Here is a 22,517-nt window from a genome sequence, read left to right as displayed (position 1 = left end):
CAAATGAAGCCAGTTATACATCGCGCAGCATATTCACACTCTTGTCACTCACAAGCTGAGAGGAGACAAAAAACAAGTTTGTCCTCTCCAGCACTGTGGCCTCTTTGGTGCAGATCTCACAGTGCTCCACTTCTCCGCTGCTGTTTTTGGACAGTTCAACATCAGCACATTTTGAATCAGGCGTGAGCTTGCAGGGCGACGAAGACCTTTTAACTCTCGCTGAGGGTCTCTCCATAAGCACATCAGAGCAAGAGTAAGACTGTTGGCTGTGATGTTTTTTAATGATGTCTGGATGATGTTAGACTGATGAGTGAACTCAGTGAACCCATCCACACATTGCATCACGCATTTCTTTGATTTTTTTTTTTTCCCTCTTAGACATGCGTGGCCGTCTTAGAAGCTATGCATAATCTTTTTTTTTTTTTAATCTCAATCTGGAAATTATTGAGTACAAAAAACCTGCCAAGAGGGCTTGAAGTAGCTTTACTGTTACCTACAGTATGATGTCTTTGTTTTATTCCTCTCAGTGGACCAACCATGTAAGGGATTTAATCTATCGATGCCACTTTTACACTCTGAAATATGGCTGATGGTTTGGGGGGTAGGGCTTCTCTATTAAAATGAGGAGCAGAATCCAGTTTCAGCCCACCACTCTTTTAAATACATGGCACGTAGCCCTGCGTATGATATGCACTCTATGAACAAAGGATTACTCTTAAACCCTTTAGGACACTTAACGTTGTTAAATGACACGCAGACTTGATGAAAGTGCAGTTGTTAGCGTGCGACAGGGTGTCCCCAACAGGAAGTGTATGAACAAAGAGAGGTCTTGGAGGAGACGATAAAGAAAGATGCAAGATTGAAGATCCAGGAGCAACAGAGGACAGCACGGAGAAAGCAGCCTTTACTTGTTGCTAGGATACCCTTTTATTCGGTATTATGGGGTGTGCTTTACGGCGCTTTCTCTACATTGTTGCGCCTCTTTGAGCTCTGCGGATTCCTACCCTGTTAATAAATGTTCTCTGTCAAGTTCTACTCGTTTTGTTTGGGGGACTTCGACACAAGTTGGCTCTTGTTGCAGAGGAATGCGTCTCGATCCAGGGATTTATGTGCAGCGTCTAGGAAATTGTGGACCTGCAGGGCCGTCTTGTACTGTGCACATGTACGACAAACAAAAACAGTAGGCATTAGGTAAAAAAGGATGAAGAGGGAGATTGCTGCCATGTGCAATGGCTTAGTGATTCTCCAAACTCATACTGCACATGCTGCAGTATTTATGCAGAAGAAGAAGAAGAACGGTCCAGTTGGATTTTTCCATGCAGAAGTTAATAATTGACCTGTGGATGAAAGAAAAGTATCATAAAAAGGCCGCCAAGTAGAATGAAAGCAAAAGCATGGAACTGATTCCCTTAGTATTGATGTTGTATTTACCACAGTCATGGCAGTGCGGTTCACCCAACGGGTGGAAAGGCTGACGGAGGAGGTTTAAGAGGAGCCCACATCAGTGGATCCAAGCTGACGGAGCGCTGAGGAGAAGTGGAATCTGAGAAATGAGGAGCGTGTAGAGTCCAAATGTGGGACAGGGAGAGGTGAGATAAGGAGAAATGGAATGATGGTTTGGGGTTTATGGAGGGTGAAGGTGGGAAGGAAAAAAAGAGAGACCAGGAAGGGGAACCAAAGCCGCATCACACAACAATGCAGCCCGCCCAGACGCCATGCAGAACATTTGACCAGGGGGAGCTTGGAGGGAAAAGTCTGGGTGAAAACATTTGACGTTCACACAGGCAGCTCAGCATAAAAAACGGAGAACACTGTTTAACAAAAAAGTTTGTTAAAAAAAGTAAATGGAGAAGGCGAAGCAGACGGGAGGGAAGAAAGCGAGCTAATTAAAAGAAAAGAAAAGGAGAAGGTTTTATATGGATAGCACATCTAGAATTTGGCTTTAATAAAACATCAGCTGCTACGGTCAAAAGGTAGGGTGTGAAAGAAACCCCTAAAGCACTGAAAGGCTAGATAATACACCAATGAGTAGCTCACTTCTTATGTTTCTTTTCAGTGAAGTTAATATTTCAACAGGGAAATCCATTTTATCTTGACTCAAAGAGCTGCTATCACTGTGCTTTCAACTTTGACTGATACACTACTGAGGTAGAAAGGAACACCAATAATTTATCTACAAAATCTGTAAGTTTTCTACTCAAAAAAAAAAGAAGTAGATTCCTTAACCTGGAAGAATCTATGAATGTTGTGACTCACTATTTGGGTCTACTTGGAGTAAACGGCGGAATAAATCGTGCATTTCTTGGTTAGAAGAACAAACAAGGTAAACAAAGTGTCCACTCCCTCTTCACATTCCAGCAGCTTAATCCAACAGGCCCAACTCTATTCAAAACACTATAGACCTGCTTATTTACCCTGAGTGTTTTTCTCACAACTGATCCAAGTTGGCCCATTTCCAGGTGCTTAAATGCTTCTCTATTCTCACATGTTTCAGTGGTGGTCTGAAGTTGAAGTATTTACAGTTTCGCTCTGAGTTATGGTTCCTGCAATTTGCGATCCTGATTGTGAAATTGTGATTATTGCAACGATGCAGATGTTCAGGGCTCTTGGGTGGGAACTTGTCTTGCCTTTACATTTGCGGGGAATGTCAAAAGGGTGGAGCATGCTGACAGGAACTTGGATAAAAGGTAAAGAGAGTCCAGCATATTGTCATTACGTTGTTAGAAAAAAAAAAAAACCCAGCCAGTTTGGTTATGTAAGTCAGATGTCGGTATATGTGAACATTCCCTTGTTGATGAACTGCTTTGGAGGATTCCAGATGTGGAAGGAAACATGTAAGAGAAGGGTCAGGAGTTTATATTTCAGAATGATGTGGGAGAGTGTTGTGTTTCCATTATTTATACATTTCTACAAGTTCAGACAAAGGACACATGATGTTGTCGACAAATGTACATGAAGCCATTGCAACATGTGGTAATATGCCAGCACAACACTGAAGCCTGCAAGAATTTACATTTTTTATAAGCCTCTATTTTATCATAACAAAGTCAGGCTTGAATCTTTGTTTTCATCCCAGCTGACACCAGATGTTGCATAATCAATAATCCATAATCTATTTATACCTGCTTTTATATCTTGCACTCAGTTGCAGGAAACTGGATCCACCGTCTACCACAATGCTGCTGACGCACACAGAATAACACATTCACACTTCGGGGCAATTAACCATCTCTGAGGAGTACAGCGAAGCGTGAAGTATATTCACACACGAGGAAAAACAGAAAACTCTTCATTGAAGAACTCAACAAGTTGAAAAATAACAAATTATGTCCATTTTTTTTAAGCAACAGATTAAAGTTGATGACAAAGAGCGAGCATATGTTCCTACTTGCTAATCTGGAGCTTTTACAGTAAGATGATTAAAGGTTTTATATCCCTCCATGTGCAAAACAGCATAAATTGGCAAAGGCTTTTGTGGAGCAAGTTAGCACTGATTTAGCCACTCCTAAACCTTCCCCCATTATAAATTCAGAATCATTTTAGTTTCTGTATTTGTCTTTCAAAGTCTACATTTTCCACCGTTCTTCCGATGTTAAACATTCTCTTCATCCAACCGCTGCTTCCCAACCAGTTTCTGTCCTGGTTTTACTCTTGACCTCCCTCCTTTCCTCCACCGCTCTGTAAGTAACATCCATCGATTCAGAGGGAGCACCTGGTCACAGCTGGCTTCTTCTGATCTGTGCCACTCACGGTTAATGTGAGCTGACGCACAGCGGCTCCCAAAGGACGGCTGGCTCTTCAATAGACAATGGAGGCCAAGCAGCGTCTGACCCACCTGTGCTGTCTCAGGGAAAGGTAGTCCTGTTTGGGTCGGAGACTCATATCTGCCGCCTTTTCACTGTTGAGACAGAGGTTTCTTGGGGAGTGGAGGTCTGCTTGCTGACTTTAGTTTAATCAATCCAAGCTGTACAACTTTAAAAGAAGTTGTTCAACTTTTGTGATATTTGCTGTGTTGACATTGCAGAAATGATTTTAGAAGATAACTCGTTTGTCTGTATGATTTAAAAAAAAAAAAAAAAAAAAGCAGATGGCTTGCTCAGCGTTGGTCAGCAGGGATACTTGAAACAGCAGGTAAACAGCTAGCCCAGTTTTAACCACACTTATCATCTCAAGCCCTTTCAGGAACACTTGTACTTATAGTTTATTGCACTGGGAGAGACATAGGGACCATTACCAGACGACAAGCTATACTTTTCAAAGTATGAACCGAGTCGAGCTTGCGCTTCCTTTTGCTTTTTACCTTTTGCTAAGCTAAGCTAACAAGCTGTTCGATATAACTTTAGACCTTGATTTAGCATGCATGGGCAAGAGTGGCCCCACTCCTCTTATCTCGCTCTTTTAATGAGAGAAAAAATGTGCACATTTCACAGAATTTGCTCAAAAGTTGATAATCAGGGATTTATATAAGCAACCCAGTTATCTCGATTTAAGTTCACAAATTGGGCTGACTGTTGCTTCTTGAATTACTCCTTTCAGAACACGTTTTGAGAGACTCCTCATATGTTCCCTTCTGTTAAAGTATTTACCCAGTAGCCTGATACTTGATTCAACACTCCCCGACAGTTCAGTGACTTTTTTTTTTTTGAATCCCAGTGGCAGCATATCAGCTCCAGCCACAGCTGTAATTTTGCTGTCACAAACAGTTCTATTTGATAGTTTGGGAACACATTTTGCTGTTTTGAATTTCGTTTATGGTAACCAGACGCCCAAACATCTTCAAAGAGGTTCGTCTGTTTGAGTGATGAGATTGCATGTGATTCTGCTCCCTCAGAGGTTGTATCAAACCAAACGGCCTCTCTAACCACCCTGCGGTGTAAATGATAGCCATACATCATAAAGTGAGAAGTACGCGTGGCTTGACGACGTGACAATGGGGTGTCAGGGAGGTCCTGAATAATAAAATTACTAGTTGATGAGTTTCCATTAGGCTTTATGAGGTTTATTGTGTGTGTGTGTGTGTGTGTGTGTGTGTGTGTGTGTGTGTGTGTGTGTGTGTGTGTGTGTGTGTGTGTGTGTGTGTGTGTGTGTGTGTGTGTGTGTGTGTGTGTGTGTGTGTGTGTGTGTGTGTGTGTGTGTGTGTGTGTGTGTGTGTGTGTGTGTGTGTGTGTGTGTGTGTGTGTGTGTGTGTGAGAGAAATGGATTCCTGCTGTACCATAGTCTTCGTCATATTGATTCATGGCAGGTTAAATATCTGGCTATAAAGTGATAGTCTCCTAATGGAGTGTGTGTGTGTGTGTGTGTGTGCGTGTGTGTGTCCTACAAGCTACACTAATAAACCAAATGGCTGTAAAGTCAGAGGTGGGTGGGCTTTAGGCCTATTAAGGGATGGAGCGTGTCTGTGCTGTAGCAGCAGATATTGGGTCAGGACCTTCATGGTATACTCTAGTCCAGTATATAATGACATTCAAAGCCCTCCCCATGCACTGGACTAAAGGACATATATAATGCTATAATCCGCTCCATCATCCGATAAATGTGATGCGCTAAATTTAAACGAGTTTGACATGTGCAGTAGCAGCAGCAGGTATGACTCTTTGGGAGTTAAAATAAAATATTAGATGTAGAACGACTGATGGAGCGTGCCGTTCATTATCTGCAATTAAATATTAAGTGGTTAGATTAGTCACAATGCAGTGATTTGAGCTGTATTAGGTTGAGTCACGGCTTGCTTTTTTATTTTGTAAAGTGCTTACACATTCGCTGCATGAACACATTTTGTGTGTGTGTGTAAAATCAATGTTCAGTTGGCACACTAACGATGAACTGCTCTGTTATTGCTCATACATGCTGTGGTGGATGTCTGTTGGAACTTTAACTTTGAAAAACAAAAACCTGGAACATCGTATGAAATGTTTTTTGTTTTTTTTTAAAGACTGACTTCAAGATGATCTGCAAAGTAATTGTTTTACAACCATCAGTGTTGCATTGTGGGAAACAATGAGTTCCACTTTACTTCAGCATGCTTAACAAACCTTTTTTCATCTATTCTGAGTTTACTTTCCCCTAAAAACTGCCACAGAATTAGAAAGTGTTATGTGTTACTTGTGGAGAAAGAATCACTTATCCAGCATGAACATAGACACATTTAACACGGGGGAACTATTGGACATTTAAGCAAACAAGTCTTAACCAGTGTTTTAGAGTGTTGTATTTTTTTTTTCTGACAAATTATAAACCAACTCACCCCCCAGGGCTCTGCCCAGGTGTTTGAGTAAAGGTTGCTTGGATACAGAATGTTAAAGACACAAACGTAGTTTCGGAGGGCACACTGGCCAAGGTCCTTTTTAAATGAGAAACAATTTGGCAAGATGCTTGGCAGCTCTGATCAAACACAAGACGAGTTAGAAAAGCCTCAGCGAGTGAAGCCCTCTCATCAGGGCTCACTAACTCAAACTCTGAAAGGTCGCCAAAATCTGCGCTCACTTGACTCTTTACACTTCGTCTTGGAGAAGTCACAAACGTAGATGGAGGCACATGTGCTCGCTGTCTTTCCCTGCCTGAAGCTGCTTGACTTCGGCAACAGAAGATTAAGATGTCACTTTGCCGCTGCAGCGTCTTACAAGAAGATTTCATGTTAAGGGGGTTAAAAATAGCCCGTGTTAGTACCATATGCCTGTTTGGATATATTTCAGAATGTTCTGCTCTGCCGAAGAGGATGAGGAAGTTTGCAACTCAGAGCTAGATACATTGGTCACTTTTTGGCCAGTTGGTTTTTTTGGAGTCGGAAAAACTCTCAAGGGATAAATCCGGTGACGTGGATGCTGACTCCTGGCGAGCCTTGTTCTCGATTGTAGTGGAGACCTGGATGAAGCTATGCAGTCTAGCCCTAAGCCACTGCTAAGCACTCATAATGGGATGTAATAGAATTCCCTCAGTTATTATGACTGTTTCTGTCCTGTCTGCACTTCATCTCTTGCCTCCTTACTCTCACTGTATTGCCTCTCGCTCTCACTCTACTGTCTCCTTTCTTATGGCCTCTTTTTCCCAACCACTGCGCTGTCGCCTTCACTTAGTTTCACCACATCTCAAAACGCTGCTGTCGGGCTGAGTCAAAGGCTATGGGACTATGGTCTAACTTCAATCCAATTTTAGCCGTGGAAGGGATGAGATAACTGTCTATGTGGACAGCGCTTACGTAAGATGTCTTTCTCTTTGTGGCAATTACTGCGCTAATAGCTCTTCTGAGATCCCTTTTATCCGGCTGTGCGACGTTAATAGTTGCTAAAGCTCCGGATGACCTCCGAGTTGTTCTATTTGAGAGCTTTAACTACTCTAGTTATCACACATTTCATTGAAGTGGTGGTAAAGAATCAGTCTCACATGCACTTTTTACAGTAATTTGGGTGTTTTGTTTCTGTTGAGACAAAAAAAAATGAACGGAAACAACATGGAATTTGTCAGCATTTGAATTGATAGCAGACCCACCCGTTGAATCTGGCCTGCTCTGCCAGTCTTTCTGATTTGCATTAGAATAAAACTAAAAGTGGTCATTATACATGTGAACAGTAATGAAACCACTAGATGATGTCAGTGGAAAGAAAAGGTTATTTTTTCCCCCGAATTGGAAGAAACCCCCCTTTGCATATTTGCATCAGAACCCACATGGCACATGGGATTTTCCGAGTCCGATAATAAAGGGGTTTAAGGGTTATACCAGTCTCTGTCTTTACCATCTAACCGCCCCCTATTAGTCTGTGCTTACATAAGCACAACCTTTGCCAGCTCAGCAGTCACTCAGACAGGCCTTTAAAGTAGCGGGGAAGTATGCAGATTCATGCAAATGAGGTTGCTATGGGGTTTGTGGTTGTGAAACCGTGGTAACAGGGAGAGGAATGAGGTTAAAGAGGGCCAAGGGCTGGGGGATGACTTTTCTTACCCATAATGCCCTCTGGTGTTTGTTTACACACTGTGGTAGCTTGTGGGTTGGTACCACCATTAATAGCTTCTGCATCTTCTGTAAAGCCTGTCATTGGTGTCACGCTGACAAAATACAGATGTTTATAGGCCGCATATCTGCAAAGTTAAATTGCCGTTTTGGTTGACATTTTCTTTTTGTTGAGAAGGCCATGATTTAACTTCAGTTTAGCCAACAAGTAAATATTCATAATGTGTCCTTTTGTTAAACGCATTTAATCTCTACAACAAAACAACCCCAGCGACGTAACAGTAGATAATGAATATTGTTTAAAGAGTTGTCTGCACTGCTGCACACAAGCCTAGTTATTCCACAATGTATGACAAGAGAATAGACAGTTTAACTGGTTGAATGATCCAGTGGTATGTACCGTCCCATCCCGAAACCAGTGAAGAGTTACGACCTTTGACTTTAAATGTCAAGGGCCATGAGCGTCGCAGAGTGTGTGATAGTCAAAAAGCCTTTCATTTATAGTTAAAGTATATAAAAAAAAACCCATTGTGAACAAAATATATTTATTTCTGTGGAAAGTCCTAAAAAGCCATCTGAGTTGGCTTCAATGGCCTCTTGAGACACCATGGAAACCATATAAGTATGAACCATCCGTCTCCAAAATGCTTTAAACATAGTTTGTCTGGATATTATTCACAAATTCTTGACATTTGTAATGAAGGTTATCGGCAACATCACGTACCTGACTTGTTTCCTGAAGATAAACTATACTCAGCGAGCTTTTTTTTCCTCTTAGGTTCCTCAGTGAATACCACTGCACGCATACACTGACAGTAATTAAGTATGTTGACCAAACATTCGCCTGCAGCTTTGATTTCCGGGGATTAAACCCAACTGGTTGCCAGATTGCTATTCTTCTCGCCTAATCAAAAGATTAAGGGCAGAGAGGAAATCCATAGGCAACAAATGAGCTGTGTCTCAATTGGTGTCATTTATCATTCTTAATGTAAATGTGAGTTCATTTCTCCTTGTCAAAATGAAAATATCCAATAATATTTACACAAGGAGTGGTGTTGTGAATAAATTCCGCTGACACATTATCTGATATGTGCTTAATCACGGACGCACGTTAACATCACATGTTACATGGACACATTTTCAGTGACTCACACAGCTGCTGCAGGCACGTCCGCTGACCCCTGCGCGAGTGTTGACGACGAGAGGAGGGGACAGCAGAGAGAGAGAGATGCATCACTTTGCCGGACAGGATGTGTAATAGCAGCGAGACACACGTCTGTGTTACTGTCTACTGGGAACCTATAAATAAGCTTCTTCTCCCTCTGTCTCTTCCACTGAGGACCTCGACAGGCTGGACAGACTTTAAAAGAATAACGTGGGTGTGATTACATACAAAACATGCAGCGGTTATTCTGTGTTATTAGATTAATTCAATAGTAATTATTCATCAACTTTCCACTGTTTCATCCAGATTGATTTACATGGAGTTTAGAAGAGGAAATGAGGTTCAGCCTGGGTACAGGAAAGAGGAAACAAGTGGGAGCCTATTTGGCCAAATGGAAAATCTGTATTGTTTCCCAATGCCAAAGCTGCTGCCAGTACGTTTGAGACCCATACCAATACTGGTATCGGTAATACCATTACTGGTATTGGTATCAGTATTTGACATACAGTAGTTTTCTCTGTGTTTGAGGCTAAAACCTATACAGGTATCAATCCAATCCACTTTATTTGTATAGCACATTTAAACAACAAAAATGTCTCCAAAGTGCTGTACATATGATAATAAAAACAGTTAAACAAAAATTTCCATAAAACAATAAGAAATAAATAATCACAAAAGTGCATAAATCTAAGACGATGCCATAAATAAAACAATAAAATCAATAATCAGTATCAGTAACTCAAGTCCCCGTGAAACAGACCTTTGAAGGTATCTATGTGCCACAGCATGACATATTTCCAAATCAAACTGGATAGAACCAATCAGAATATAGAGGTTGGGACGTAACGTTGGTATGGATGTGATTGGATCGTTAGCTTCGATAAAGGTTTTTTATTGGTTGAAGCCCCTGAGGACAGGATGATTCCTCAAAGTTGGGAAAACAAATGTACAAGAAGAGAGAAGAAGAGTTATTTTGAAGTAAAAATATCGAGGACTCGCCACCGTCTTTTAGATGGGAGGCATTTTGGCTTCCCTAAGACAGAAAATGAAAGAAGCAAGCATTTAATCGACACAACAATGTGAAGCTCCAGTCACCTCCCCTTGTTGAGACAGGCCAAATTAAAAGGCCAAACCAAACTGACAAGTGGGTTTGTAACCCCGCTTGCCCAAACGAGTGCAGGAGCCAAAGAAATTATGAGGTTCATTAGTATTTTCATCAACAAAGGAATCTTTTTCAGTTATAATTTGTAAACTGAGGTCTGATTTTATGAAATAAATCTTGAGAGAATCGTACCGTCAACAGTATTGTGAACTAAATGAATCGTTACATCCCTACTTGCCACTGTATTCTACACGTCTGTTTGTGGTCAATGTCCGAGGTCCAGTCACAGCCAATCAGCAGCCTTGTTGCCACTTCTGCACCAAGCAGGGCTTTACTAAACTCGTGTACTGGCATGATACACTAAATGGTGATAAATATTTAATCCACTAAAACCTCTGCGAGGCAAAATCTCTTCTAGCAGTTCTGTATGTGACACAGATGATCTCTCAAACGGCCTGTTACTTCCTGTTAAATAGAAAATGAACCCAGTGCTGAGTTCAGATCTGTCAAAGTCGTCCCTCGTTGTTATGGAGCTCTGCTGAGCACTGACTGTATGTGGACGGGCAGAAGATGGTTATAAAGCTGAATCTACCTGGTCAATGTTTCAGAGTTGTTGGGACTTACAAGCTGTCCTTTTTAAGTGTTCACACTTTCCACTCAGCATGGGGTCGTCGCTCTTCAAGCATGGAGTAATACTGTGCTGTTATCACACCTCGAGACACACACTCTTAGACACATTCACATGCACATCACAAACACGTTTTACTTTATCAAATGCACACTCACCCACACGCTCTCTCTCACACACACACACACACACACATACACACACACACACACACACACACACACACACACACACACAGAGAGAGCAGAGAGTGCGTGGGGAGGTAAGGAGCGTTCTCTCAGAGTGGGTGCCATGTCTTGTCAAATGGGGTTAGCTCCCTGCCAGCTGATGAGCCAGGGCGAGCCTTTGAAGCCCTTCCAGGGGCCTGCGGTTTGTGTGCTTGGGTTGCCAGGTTCTGCCACCCCCCTTCCCCCCCCTCATTAATGCAGCATGGGTGCCCACTTAACTTGTTCGTCTCTGTTACTGTGGTCAGCTTGCCCTTAGCTATGACTGAGCGCTGGGCGGCCCAAGCAAGGGAGGCACCCACGGGCCCACTGGCTAAGCAAACACTTGATAACACGCATCGCTTAAGGTTGCTGTTTAAGATAAAAGTGCATCAGATCAATAGAGACTTGCAATTGGTAACACTAACCGACCTCCGTGCGGTCAGACACATCAATCCCTTGCACTTCTTTGGTGTGTGTTGGCATGCATAGCCTACTGTTGTAGGAACATCATGAACACAGAGATGCATCAAACAGATCTAACGCTCAGAACAGCAGTTCTTTTTGTATCTCTACCTTCCACTGAAGCTGTGAGAGAGATACTTTGGACTCAGGTTTTTTATTTCTTTTTGCTGTTGCAAAGCCAAACTTTTGACAGCAAAGTCTAATAAACGGTCAAAACGGGATGCTTTCCCACTCTGATGACCTTCAGAATGGTTTAATTTTCAATAATCACTGTTGGATAAAAATCTAATACCTTTGGGTTTAGACTACTTACCAGACTAAACAAGTAACATGGGACATCAGCAGGTTCATCTATTGATTACTTCTGTTAAACTTTGTAGGCCTTTGTAACTGACCCATCCTTTCCTTTCCCTCAAACCCGACTCACATGACATTCACCCAGGACTGTCTGGAGGCAGCGTTGCCTCCCTCATTCTTTGTTTTATTAACCCTTCCTTTTTCATCTTTCCCTCCTTTTCCCCAGTTTAAAGATGGGCCTCAGTCAGTTTTTGCCTTTTCAGTCCTTTTATCAGGATTTTTCTAAGTTGCTGGTACACGGGGAGGTTTTTATTGTGTGATAAATGAGACTTTCTGGAAAGGGTGAGGTCGGATTTCATACAATTCAATGTACTTAGTCTTGGGTGTTGGTGAAGAAAAGGAGAGAGAAACTGTTAGGACTGTTTCTGCTCTTTCTTCAACATCTTGAGGTAATTGACCCAACCTCCTTGAGCGCGCGCACACACACACACACACACACACACACACACACACACACACACACACACACACACACACACACACACACACACACACACACACACACACACACACACACACACACACACACACACACACACACACACACACACACACACACACACACACACACACACACACAATGTAATCACAGATGGGTTGAAAATCCCCTTTCTGGCACAAACCCTCTTGCATGCTCTCCCACTCATACACACAGTCAACCATGCATCCCACATGCATTCCCTGTCTTACAAATGCTGCACATATAAGCACTTATTCTTACCAAGCACACACACACACACACACACACACTCTGCTGGGAGAATATCCATGTCTCCATGCTTAAACACTGTGCTACAGCTGTGAATAGGAGATGAAAGCCAGAGCCGAGCCAGGAATAATAAAAGCAGAGTGATTTCAATTCACTGCAGGCTTCTATAGGCCAGGGGACCTGACTTAAAAACACAAGGGAAGCCTGGTCCTTTTTAACCATACACATTTACCAAAGCTTCTTTGATGTAGCAAAAACCTTGGAGTCAACAGCTTGAAAGTGGGCTTTGCTCTAATTCTAAATATTTCCCCGGCAGTATCAGCTCAATGTACAGGGTAAATTTACACGTGCGGTCTATTTTTAACACAACCCATCCTAAAACGAGCAGAAACCTTCAATTTTATTTTTATATATACCAGAAAGCCTGCAACACGAGCTGCCTGCACCTCCCCAAGTTTGCCCCATAATCCACTGCCTGCATTGACCTCCAATAAACTGCCCCATACTGGGAGCTGACACATATAAAAAAAAGAGGGTGGGACGGAGAGGAGGAACAAATGAACACATGGAAATCAAGCTACAATTATAAGGAAGATACTGCAGAATATTTTAACACACAGTTTGAAATCATGGGCTATAGCTGAAACTGCATGCTTTCCTTCTGACGTCATATTGAGTATGTAGCATGATCTGAAATCACCATATGCAGTTTTGTGTATGCAAGAATTCCCTGGACACATACTAGACCAGCCAGAATTTTACATTATGAAACTGAGCACGCTTCTCATTCTAAGCCGCCCCACAATGCACTGCGGCTCTCAGACAATCCGATAGCAGAGCTCACCAAGCGCACACAAACTACAGTGACTTAAAATATTTGTGCTGAATGCATTTCACATGTTGCCAAATAATATTAAAATGACTACGTAGTTAAATCAGTAATCTTTTGCATATTGTTGTTGAATTTTATTTATTATTATATAGCTTGATGCTAAGTCATCGTGAGGAGCTCAAATTGAAAGCACGTCACATGACCTGGATTTTAGCTTGTTGCTTATATCATACTGTTAATACCGTTTAGTATTGAGTATATATATGTTGAGTATGTAGTGGGCAAAATGTAGTATGTGTTTTCAGACAGCCGTGCACTTTAATGACTAAAGGAGGGTTTGTTTTCGCCAAAATTTAATTCACATATACACCAAACACTCAACAGAACCCCAAAGCTGTGCCAAACAACTGTGAATGTTTTAGCCACAGGTTTCTATTCATTCTCTATAACGTTCAGAGGATATGTCTGGAAGCATTCAGTATCTTTTTTTCAAGTGAACAAATCCAATGAAAAGAGCCCCCACCCCCCCCCCCACCCCCAAAAAAAACCAACAACAAAAAAACGCACAGTCTGACTCTGCCTTCCAGTCGATACTGCCTAACTTCCACAGCCTCTTTGAAGCTCTCAGCCTGCTCCTTCCTACTGTAGACCCCAGTTTATGAAAATGTCCCTGCATTAAACACATTATGTCTTGTAACTCAACAGCACTTAAGTTTTCAGTGAACATTACCTGCAAAGGAATAAACGGAGAAACATAATGGGGGCAAGTTACACATGCTGATTAAAATGCACTTATTTTGGGTTGAATAAAAGTTTAAAAAAAAAGCAAAGTCTGATAGAATACTGAGACATGTATCAAGCTTTTGTTTGTGTTGTGGACTTTCAGTGAAGTCTGCTGCTGCAGAGAACAAAATAGAAGCAGATGTGACAGGGTTTAGTTTTGTAGATCACACTTCAAAAACGAACCTCCCAAGTCTGTGAAGACATTCAAACAAAACTGACCTCTAACTAGCTTTACTTGGGTCTATTCACCATATCACAGTCTTCCCTCACAGATGCATTTTCAAACTTTCTTCACATGTTAGGACTGTGTGGTACAGGGGAAAGGCTCTGTGAATATCTGGATAACTTAAAAATACCCTTTTTCTTCAAGCTTTTATCTTTTGGATTTTTCATTCTGCTGTTTTTGGATGTAGTTTGTGCTTCATTTCAAGCGGTGGTAAAACTATCTGGAGAAATGTGCAAACAGTGTGAGTCAGTAAGTCTGGCGTGCTGCAGAGGCTGAGGGATCTGCAGTGGACAGATGGGGACAGGAGTGTTCAGTGGAATACAAAGGAGGACCAGTTAAGGTCACAACCTTTTTGCGGAGTGCAACAAATTTGCAAGAGTTGGATTTCGTTCTGCTTAACTTTTCCTGTAAAAGGGATGAGAACTAACTTCCAAGAAAGCTGAGTCAACAGACAGATCAGCTTTAAAATAGCTGCGCACTGCGAGCAGAAAAGAGAGGCAGAGGTTGGAAAAAGTAAAAACAGGAGGATGTGATAAAAAAAAAAAAAAAACACGGAAAGAGAAGGGAAACAGGGCGCAGTGAAGGAGGGAGCGGCCGCTGGAAGTGGGTCACAGCCGCACTGACGTGATACAAAGTGACGCACGGGGAGGGGTGGTGGTGGTGGGGGGGGGGGGGACTCGCGCCACCGTCTGCGTCACCTTTTGTCCGGCGTGCACGCTAACACACACAAGCGCTCACGTTAAGAGCTCTCACATGCACCCGATTCATTGGGTAAACAACACTTGTGAGGGGGTAAAAATAGCTTCGTTGTGAGGACACCCCCCCACCCACCCCCGATGTGTGTCTGCGTCTCTTTCTGTATTGTTTTACTGCTCACTGAGACTCTCCTTAATTGTCTTTATCAGCCCTCAAGGTTGCATTCAGGTTCTGCATATGAAAATAAAGGCTTCTTCTCGGACACTTGTTATGTTTCAAACTAAAAGGGCTGATGCAGTAGACAGTAATCACTTCGCTTTGGCTACGTGACATGCGCCGCTCCGTCTCATCTGGAGCTTCTCCTGCAGCTTCAGGAGGTGGAGCGTGGAGAAAATGATGGAGCAGTAGCAAGGGGGAGACGAGGGACGGTTTAATTTCCTGACCCCTCTGTCCCATCAGGAGGACTCCCCGGAGCCGGGTGTTTGAGAGGGTGACACATCACCCCCCCCCCCCCCCCCCCCCCCCTTTGCGTGTGTGTTTGGGGGGGAGGTGTCTGGCCGTTCTGTGCATGTTCCCACGGAAGATCTGCACATATTTAAGCAGGAACACTTAATCTTGTCATGTGTGATGCTGGAGTGATGCGCTCTGAGATTTAACATAACCCCCTATAACACATCCAAGGCTTAATGATGGGAAGGGAGACGATGTGTCCTGGTATGTGAGGACTCAGACTGATGGTGAAATTCCAACACACACAGCTTTTCTAATTCAATAGAGCCCTCTTGAGTTACAAATTCATATTTATCTTTGATTGTTTTCTGGCTTTTGACTTAATTAGTTCTAAGGAGCTAAAAACTGATCTTGACAGACTCGAATCACTTTTGAATTTATTGGATTACTGATGGCGAGATCTCAATCTCTGTAAGTAATCTAAATATCCACATCGCCAAGGAGTAAACAAAAAGGCATTAAACATCGATTTTCCCCTCCTCCCTGTTTTCCTAAGGCTCCTTTCTTTGTTGTTTGAGTTTGCCGGCGATGGCTGAAGCCTGAGGAACCTTCAACCTAATCGGATTGAGATCTGGCTGCAGGTCAGGCCAGCAGATGAATCCAGATTAGAGGGTCACAAGGCAGAAAGAGAGGATTACCAGCTCTGGCCTCTGCAGACTCCTCCTCTTGTCTAAACAGTCGATTGATGGCACTGTCTGCAGCCGGCTGTGCTGTATAGTCAAAGGGCCGGACACAGACATACCTGCTGGGTACTGCTGTCACTCACTCCTTTCCACCCTCAGGTCCTGGGAGATGGATCAGCAAAGTAAACCAAGAGATCGTACTTCACACTGTTTAGACTTTGGCACTTGCTGTACATTTTTAAATCGACATGAATATTAAAAAGGTTTTATTGGAAGAAGAAATCAGATCACAGTAGTTCAGAATATCTGATCTTTGATTTGTCATCTATGGTAAATGTTTCGGACACAGAGCCTTAAAAAAATCAACCCCGAAATCTAGTTTACAAAATAGCCAAGATATTCTCAGACCAGGTGAATACATGTAGAGAGATTTCTGCCTCTCTGGTCTTTTTTTGCCTGATTGTGGAGCTGGGTTTCTTGTTACTCTCAATGTTTATCAAAGGAGGGTTCTGCTCAAATGTTTCCACAATGTGTAATCTGTAGTGCTTCATGTGCACAGTGTGCATGTGAATTGTAATCCGTCTCTGCTCCATCAATGCCTCTTTTGAGCTTGGTTTAAAAGTGCAATTCTGCAGAATAGCGCCCCCTGGTCACACAATTTTAATCAAATACTTTGCATGAATCAGACAGGCTGTTTGGGTCAGTTCAGTATAATCAAACTTAGGTCAAGTTGCCTCACTGATGCAACAAGCTGCAGTATTGTGTGTGTGTGTGTGTGATTGAGAGTGTGTGTGTGTGTTTGCTGCACTGACTTCTCATCTCCATTTATCTCAACCCAGCGCATTTATCAACCCTCCCAGCACTCTCTTCTCTCTGTCTGTCTGTCTGTCTGTACCCTCCATTTAGAAAACAAAATAAAATAAATCTGCGCTCGGTGGCGTTCTCCTCCGTTCGCTGCCGGAGTCTGCTTCCTATGCTTCTCTCGTCTTTGATCTCGCTGTAAATTAAACATGCCTTTTCAGATAACAGGCTCTGTACCACCTACTGATTCAAACTGCACCTCCACTCTTCACACGACTCTCTGTCCCTGGTTTGAACTCGCTGAAGTTGATTCATGTGAAAGCAGAATGCTTACAAACAACATTTGGGGGGAGTCTCTGCGGAGCAATTAGGCCACAGTTAGATTGTTTGGCAGGCGTAAACAATATGGAGACATTTGTGCATAACTTCTCAGATACATCACAGATTTCAGTTTTTTTGGGGGGGGGGGGGGGTTTACAACGAGGGAGCGAGTGTGTGGGGGGAATGCGGACCAAACTGGAAAGGTGGCTCCACTCTAGAATGGGGTCGAAAGTTAGGTCAAGCACTGCTAATCTGGGTGAGAACGCTGAGTGCTTGACCCTTGACATCAGGATCCAACTAGTTTTTATAGCGCGCGAGGACTTTGTGAAAGGAACCACACATGGCAGACAGTTTAACAGAAAGACGCACATAATGACTGAGCAGTTTTTCCCTAAAAGAAAGTGGGCTCACTGAATGGATGGATGAGTCTTTGGTTTATGACATAATACTTGCAAAGCTGATGGCTTGTCTGTGGCAATGCTCTTGTTTCTGCTGCTTTTACTTTTTCTGACGGTCTCACCTCTTTCCGATGAAAAGGTTCATGGTTATCCTTCGTCATCTGTGGCTCATGTTTTCCAACTGATACTTTTTGATAATGACTTTATTTAGGGGGAGTTTCAAAGACTAAAACTAAACATGCTCATCTTTATTGTCGGGGGGGGGGGGGGGGTTAAATAAGGGTGTCATTTTGAGAGTGGGTTTACAGGTCTGTAAAAGTGCGAGTGAACTTTTTGACTTCTGCGTGGTCCTTTGACTCCCATGGTCGCGCTCGCTTGTTTTTTCTGCTCGGGGTCTTTGAGATGCTAATCAGCTCTCCTTCTCTTCTTCAGATTCCTCCTCCAACTACATCAGGCAGCTGGAGACGAAAGTGCGGATCCTCGAGGACGATAACAACAAGCTTCTCACACAGGTGAGCCACACATACATACACACACACACACACACACACACACACACACACTTGTAAACACGACTGCATAGCATCACGTTGTTGTTTTTCCTCCAGTCCACTTTGGCAACTTCCAAACTCGCCCCAAACATGTGACAGGCGTCTGTGATAAGATAAAGTGGTTGCCTGATGCCTGTGTGCGGCTATTCACTCACAACAGCCTGCCTGTTAGTGGGAGAATATGTTTATCTATGTTTTATTCATGGGGAGTCAGTAAGCTTCTGTAGCGAGCAGTGATGTTAGCCCCTGAGGCAAGCTGTGAGAGCAGAGGAGAGATGAGAGGAGGAAAAAGGAGGAGAAAGAAGCATTAAGTGACGATGACAGAGCAAAGTATTTCTCCCAAACGATGACCTTGCTCTGACTTCTCTCCAGTTTTTTTTTGTTCATTTTATTTAGGATGGAGGGCTGAGTGAGTTGAGGTGGGAGGGTAAGTGTGAGAAGGGAGGAGGAGGAGGGGGGAGGTTGGATTTTTGGTCTGGTTCACCGGGAGTTCACATGTCAGTCTGCAGAGGTGTGTGTGTCGTACTCACACACGCAGACAGTGGGCTCCGGCTACACATTTGAACTGAAACATCAATTGGTCATGTTCGGGGTCAGACAGCAGAATGGTCACAGCTATGGCTCTTTAATTACGGGTAAATAGACGCACATCAAAGCCTTTTATGTATTTTTTTTTTTTTGTCTTTTATGATGTGTTTCAGTTCATTTGAATGCGAGTCAGGCTGCAGACAGTCGAGTTGGAATTTCACAGTTTAAAATGGCCTTTTGATTCAAAGGCTTTAGTCTTTTTATAAAGTGATTTCTTTTCGGCCAATTATCTCCCAGCAGATTTATATGTGGGCAGAGAGTGTGGGCTGATCACTGATACAGAAACCTAAGTTATCCACATAATTGGCCCTTACATGCTACAGTTATAGTTAGGTGCTTCACATTGTCTCACAGCAGTCATCAATTATGAACATGCTTTTTTTTTTTTTTTTTGTTCAGTAATTGCCCGTGATCACTTTTGAAAATGACAATGTTTTGTCTTTATAGGAGTTTATTTTTTCCTCAATAGACTTCAACGTTGAAAGTGGAACAAGACTGTTACATCTGAATGTCAAATCATTTGTATATGACTATAAAAGCTCAAAAATACTTGTTTTTCAGTGTTGTTTTATGTACAGTTGCCATCATGGATGTTAAGAATGACTCCCATGAGACAAGAATCTAATAATGAGCCAGTACACGTTCCTGTATTTTTTTCTCTCTCTAGGCTCATAACCGCTATAGTTTATCACAGATACAGACGAAAAAGGTAATTTTGTGAAACGTCTCAGCCCCTCTGCTTTTTTCTCAGTCTTTTATCTGTTTGGTGGTGGGACTTTCACAGTTTGAAGCTTAAGGCTTTCCAATATGCAGACAACGGACACAATCAGAGGAACACCCGTAACATGTAATGCACTCACTTCCTGTTACAATGAACTGAATAATGTTGTGACACTTTAACAAAGCAGCTGAAACAGTTCTATGGTAATATAAGCAGAAATAGTATGACATTTATGGCGATATATTTGTTGTTTGCTTAGCCTGAGAGGAGAGTGATACCACTTTCATTTCATTCCACATTCGTACAGTGATGGGAGAGGCTGCTACCTAAATGGGCTAATTGCTCAATTCACACGCATTTAACAGCCCAGCAAGAGCAGTTGGCAGCTTAGTGTCTTGCCCACGGACACTTCAACATGTGGCTACAGGACCTGAGGATCAAAACCTACATTTGGTGGAGTCTCCAGCAACTTTAAAGACGTCAATGACTCTAAGACGTCATTGTACTTGGCCAAGAAATACCTCAGCAAACCACAATTCCCATTTAAACACTTGGGCTATTAAAAAGGATTAAAAAAAGAAAAGAAGCTAACTTGTTAAATGAGTAAACTTTAAAGGTGATCATTGGTATATTTTGTTCTGTGTGGACAAAGGCATTTCCAAATGTCATGCTGAGCTAAGCTATTTGAATTAGCCTTGTGATCAATAAAGTATCAATCTATCGATCTATTTCAAGCAGCTTTTGGTTGTAGCTTTATTTATGTTACACACTCGTGAAAGTGGCATCAATCGTTCCTTCTAAATGTCATCAGGTGAATGAATTCTTAAAAATGTCTAAATATAACATGAGAGCTCCTTGGTGAGTTACCCAAATATTTTGCGCACAAAATAGTTTGATTAAACAAATGTCAGCCATATTCCCATAGAACTGAATCTCACTTGAAGTGGATTGCATCACCTTGCAGGACCGTTGCCTCTGTGTTCAGTCCCTGTTATGCACTGCTAGCATGCTAAGCTAACAATTGAGCACAGGTGGCTCTGGCTGTATGTGGCCGCACTTGGCAAGAAGGCTTTCTCTTTCTGTCCTTGAATTTTTACTTTTTTTTTTTTTTTTTTTGCACAACCCGGTGAGTGTTGAGTACATGTTACCTGAGGTGAATGAATGCTATGCTTGCGCCACGGTGCGTAAATGACACACGCTTTTCTTCGCTTGTTGGGACGTCTGGTGGGCTGAATAATTGAAATTGGGTGGTTAACACAGGTAGACCCGTGTATCAATAATGCATGGCAAGCGACTGGTGTGTGAGTGCATCTAAAATATGAAGGAATGTCTGTCTGGTTTAAAAAAATCTTGATGTCTTTATCATAAAAACATTGCTTTTTATTAAATGATAAGATGAACTGAAGGGGTCTCTGGTACATAATGGAAAACAAGAGCTGGAGTTTACTTTTTAATTCGATTCTTATGCAATACTGTACTAACTTAGTTTGTCTGAATACTAGCAGGTGGGATTGTTACAATGGATTAGTGGCCTCAATGGACATATTGCCTAACTTCCTGTGTTATGAAACCGGCCTAGCGAAACTTGTATTGAGCATGTAGGAAACAATAGCCTCTAATCACAGGAATGTTGACCCTCCAAACCAGCTCTGCTAAAAGACTTTATCGTACCAAAGGGAGCAGGGAGGGCGTTAACAACAAGGCACCACGGTGAATATTAACAAGGGCCTACACTGACTGCACACAGGTGTGAACACAGTGAGAGAAACAGGTGTGTGTTCACGTGCACACCCACGCTCACACTCCAAACAAGCCCAGCCACGATTCGCTCTTTAGCTCCTCTCCCACACGGATCTCCAGTGTCTTTCAACCGTTACTTATTGCTGTCAGCTCAGTGAAGTGTGAGGCGCTCTGTGGCTTTCCCTACATGCTCTCTTCTACTTTATCTTTAACACCAAAGTTCTCAGTGTGACTCCGAGATTTGAATGATTTATGACATACCTCTGTCTCTTAACTGTGGGCTAATCTAACTCATTCGATAAAAGAGGACCGCAGCAGGACGTAGTAGCCTTGAGGTCAATGAATTGTGTATTACTATTTGTTAAAGTTTCGATATGACTGGTTGCCCTAAAAGTAATAAGATCAGACCTTACGTTAGTTAAATCAAGCGTTCAGTTTTGCACGCTATATGAACACCAATGATCACAAAGTAACTCCAAATACTCCAAATAAGTTCTTCTTTTATGTTTGAATCTTAAAGAATGCTGACTGGCTGTTTTTCCAGTGTTTCTTGTTAACTCGTTCAAGATAAACAAACATTTTCAAAGTGGTCTGCAGTGAGCTAGCATCATCTATTACATTGTGATGAAACATTGAGGCTAAAGCGACAGCTCCAGGCAAACATAAGCATACGTAATCTTTGTGATTCATAAAAATCAATGAATAATCCAAACAAAATATTTGTTTTAGAACAAGTCTTGTGTTATAAGTCGGATAACAAAGGAAGTAAGGCTGTCTTTTCCTTACTCTGCCATCTTTTCAGCTAAATCACAGCTCTAAAGGTGCATGCTACCGTTCTCTCTTCCTTATTATCAAGGCTACATCACCCCTGCCCCTCATAACTCAAACAGGAAGTGATGCGCGATGCAACAGCTTCCTCCCCGTCACCACCAAGAACACTGTGATGGATGTGTAGATGGAGGGGTCTGAGGTTTGGTCTGCAGAGGGTCAACTGTCCCCAGCTGTCGAGCTAACAAATGGCTTTGTTTGGTCTCAGTGGTCAAGGTCAACACACGGGGCACAGCAGTAAAGTTGTAGATGTGTCTGTTTTTTTTGTTGTTGCTAAAGCTAGAGTCAGCAAAGCAGGAATCTTTCTTTTTTTTTTCCTTATGCT

The 22,517-nt window shown here is 42.4% G+C and overlaps 1 protein-coding gene across 2 annotated transcripts in view; it reads left to right on the top strand.

Annotated features, from left to right (window-relative positions):
• The window catches only part of ccdc85cb (coiled-coil domain containing 85C, b), a 42,909-nt gene that overhangs the window by 10,983 nt on the left and 9,409 nt on the right, over positions 1–22,517 (top strand). The window contains exons 3-4 of one of the 2 annotated variants that reach the window (XM_079361632.1): positions 18,197–18,276; positions 19,571–19,612. In XM_079361632.1, the coding sequence (XP_079217758.1) occupies positions 18,197–18,276; positions 19,571–19,612 (122 nt within the window). The remainder of the gene's footprint in view (positions 1–18,196; positions 18,277–19,570; positions 19,613–22,517) is intronic. The other variant, XM_079361633.1, reaches the window with a different exon arrangement.

The sequence above is a fragment of the Symphodus melops genome (assembly GCF_947650265.1).
Source record: "Symphodus melops genome assembly, chromosome: 1".
In the NCBI taxonomy this organism is placed as follows: domain Eukaryota; kingdom Metazoa; phylum Chordata; class Actinopteri; order Labriformes; family Labridae; genus Symphodus; species Symphodus melops.
The sequence above is the reverse complement of the archived record's forward strand: the minus strand, read 5'-3'. Positions and strand labels throughout refer to the sequence as shown.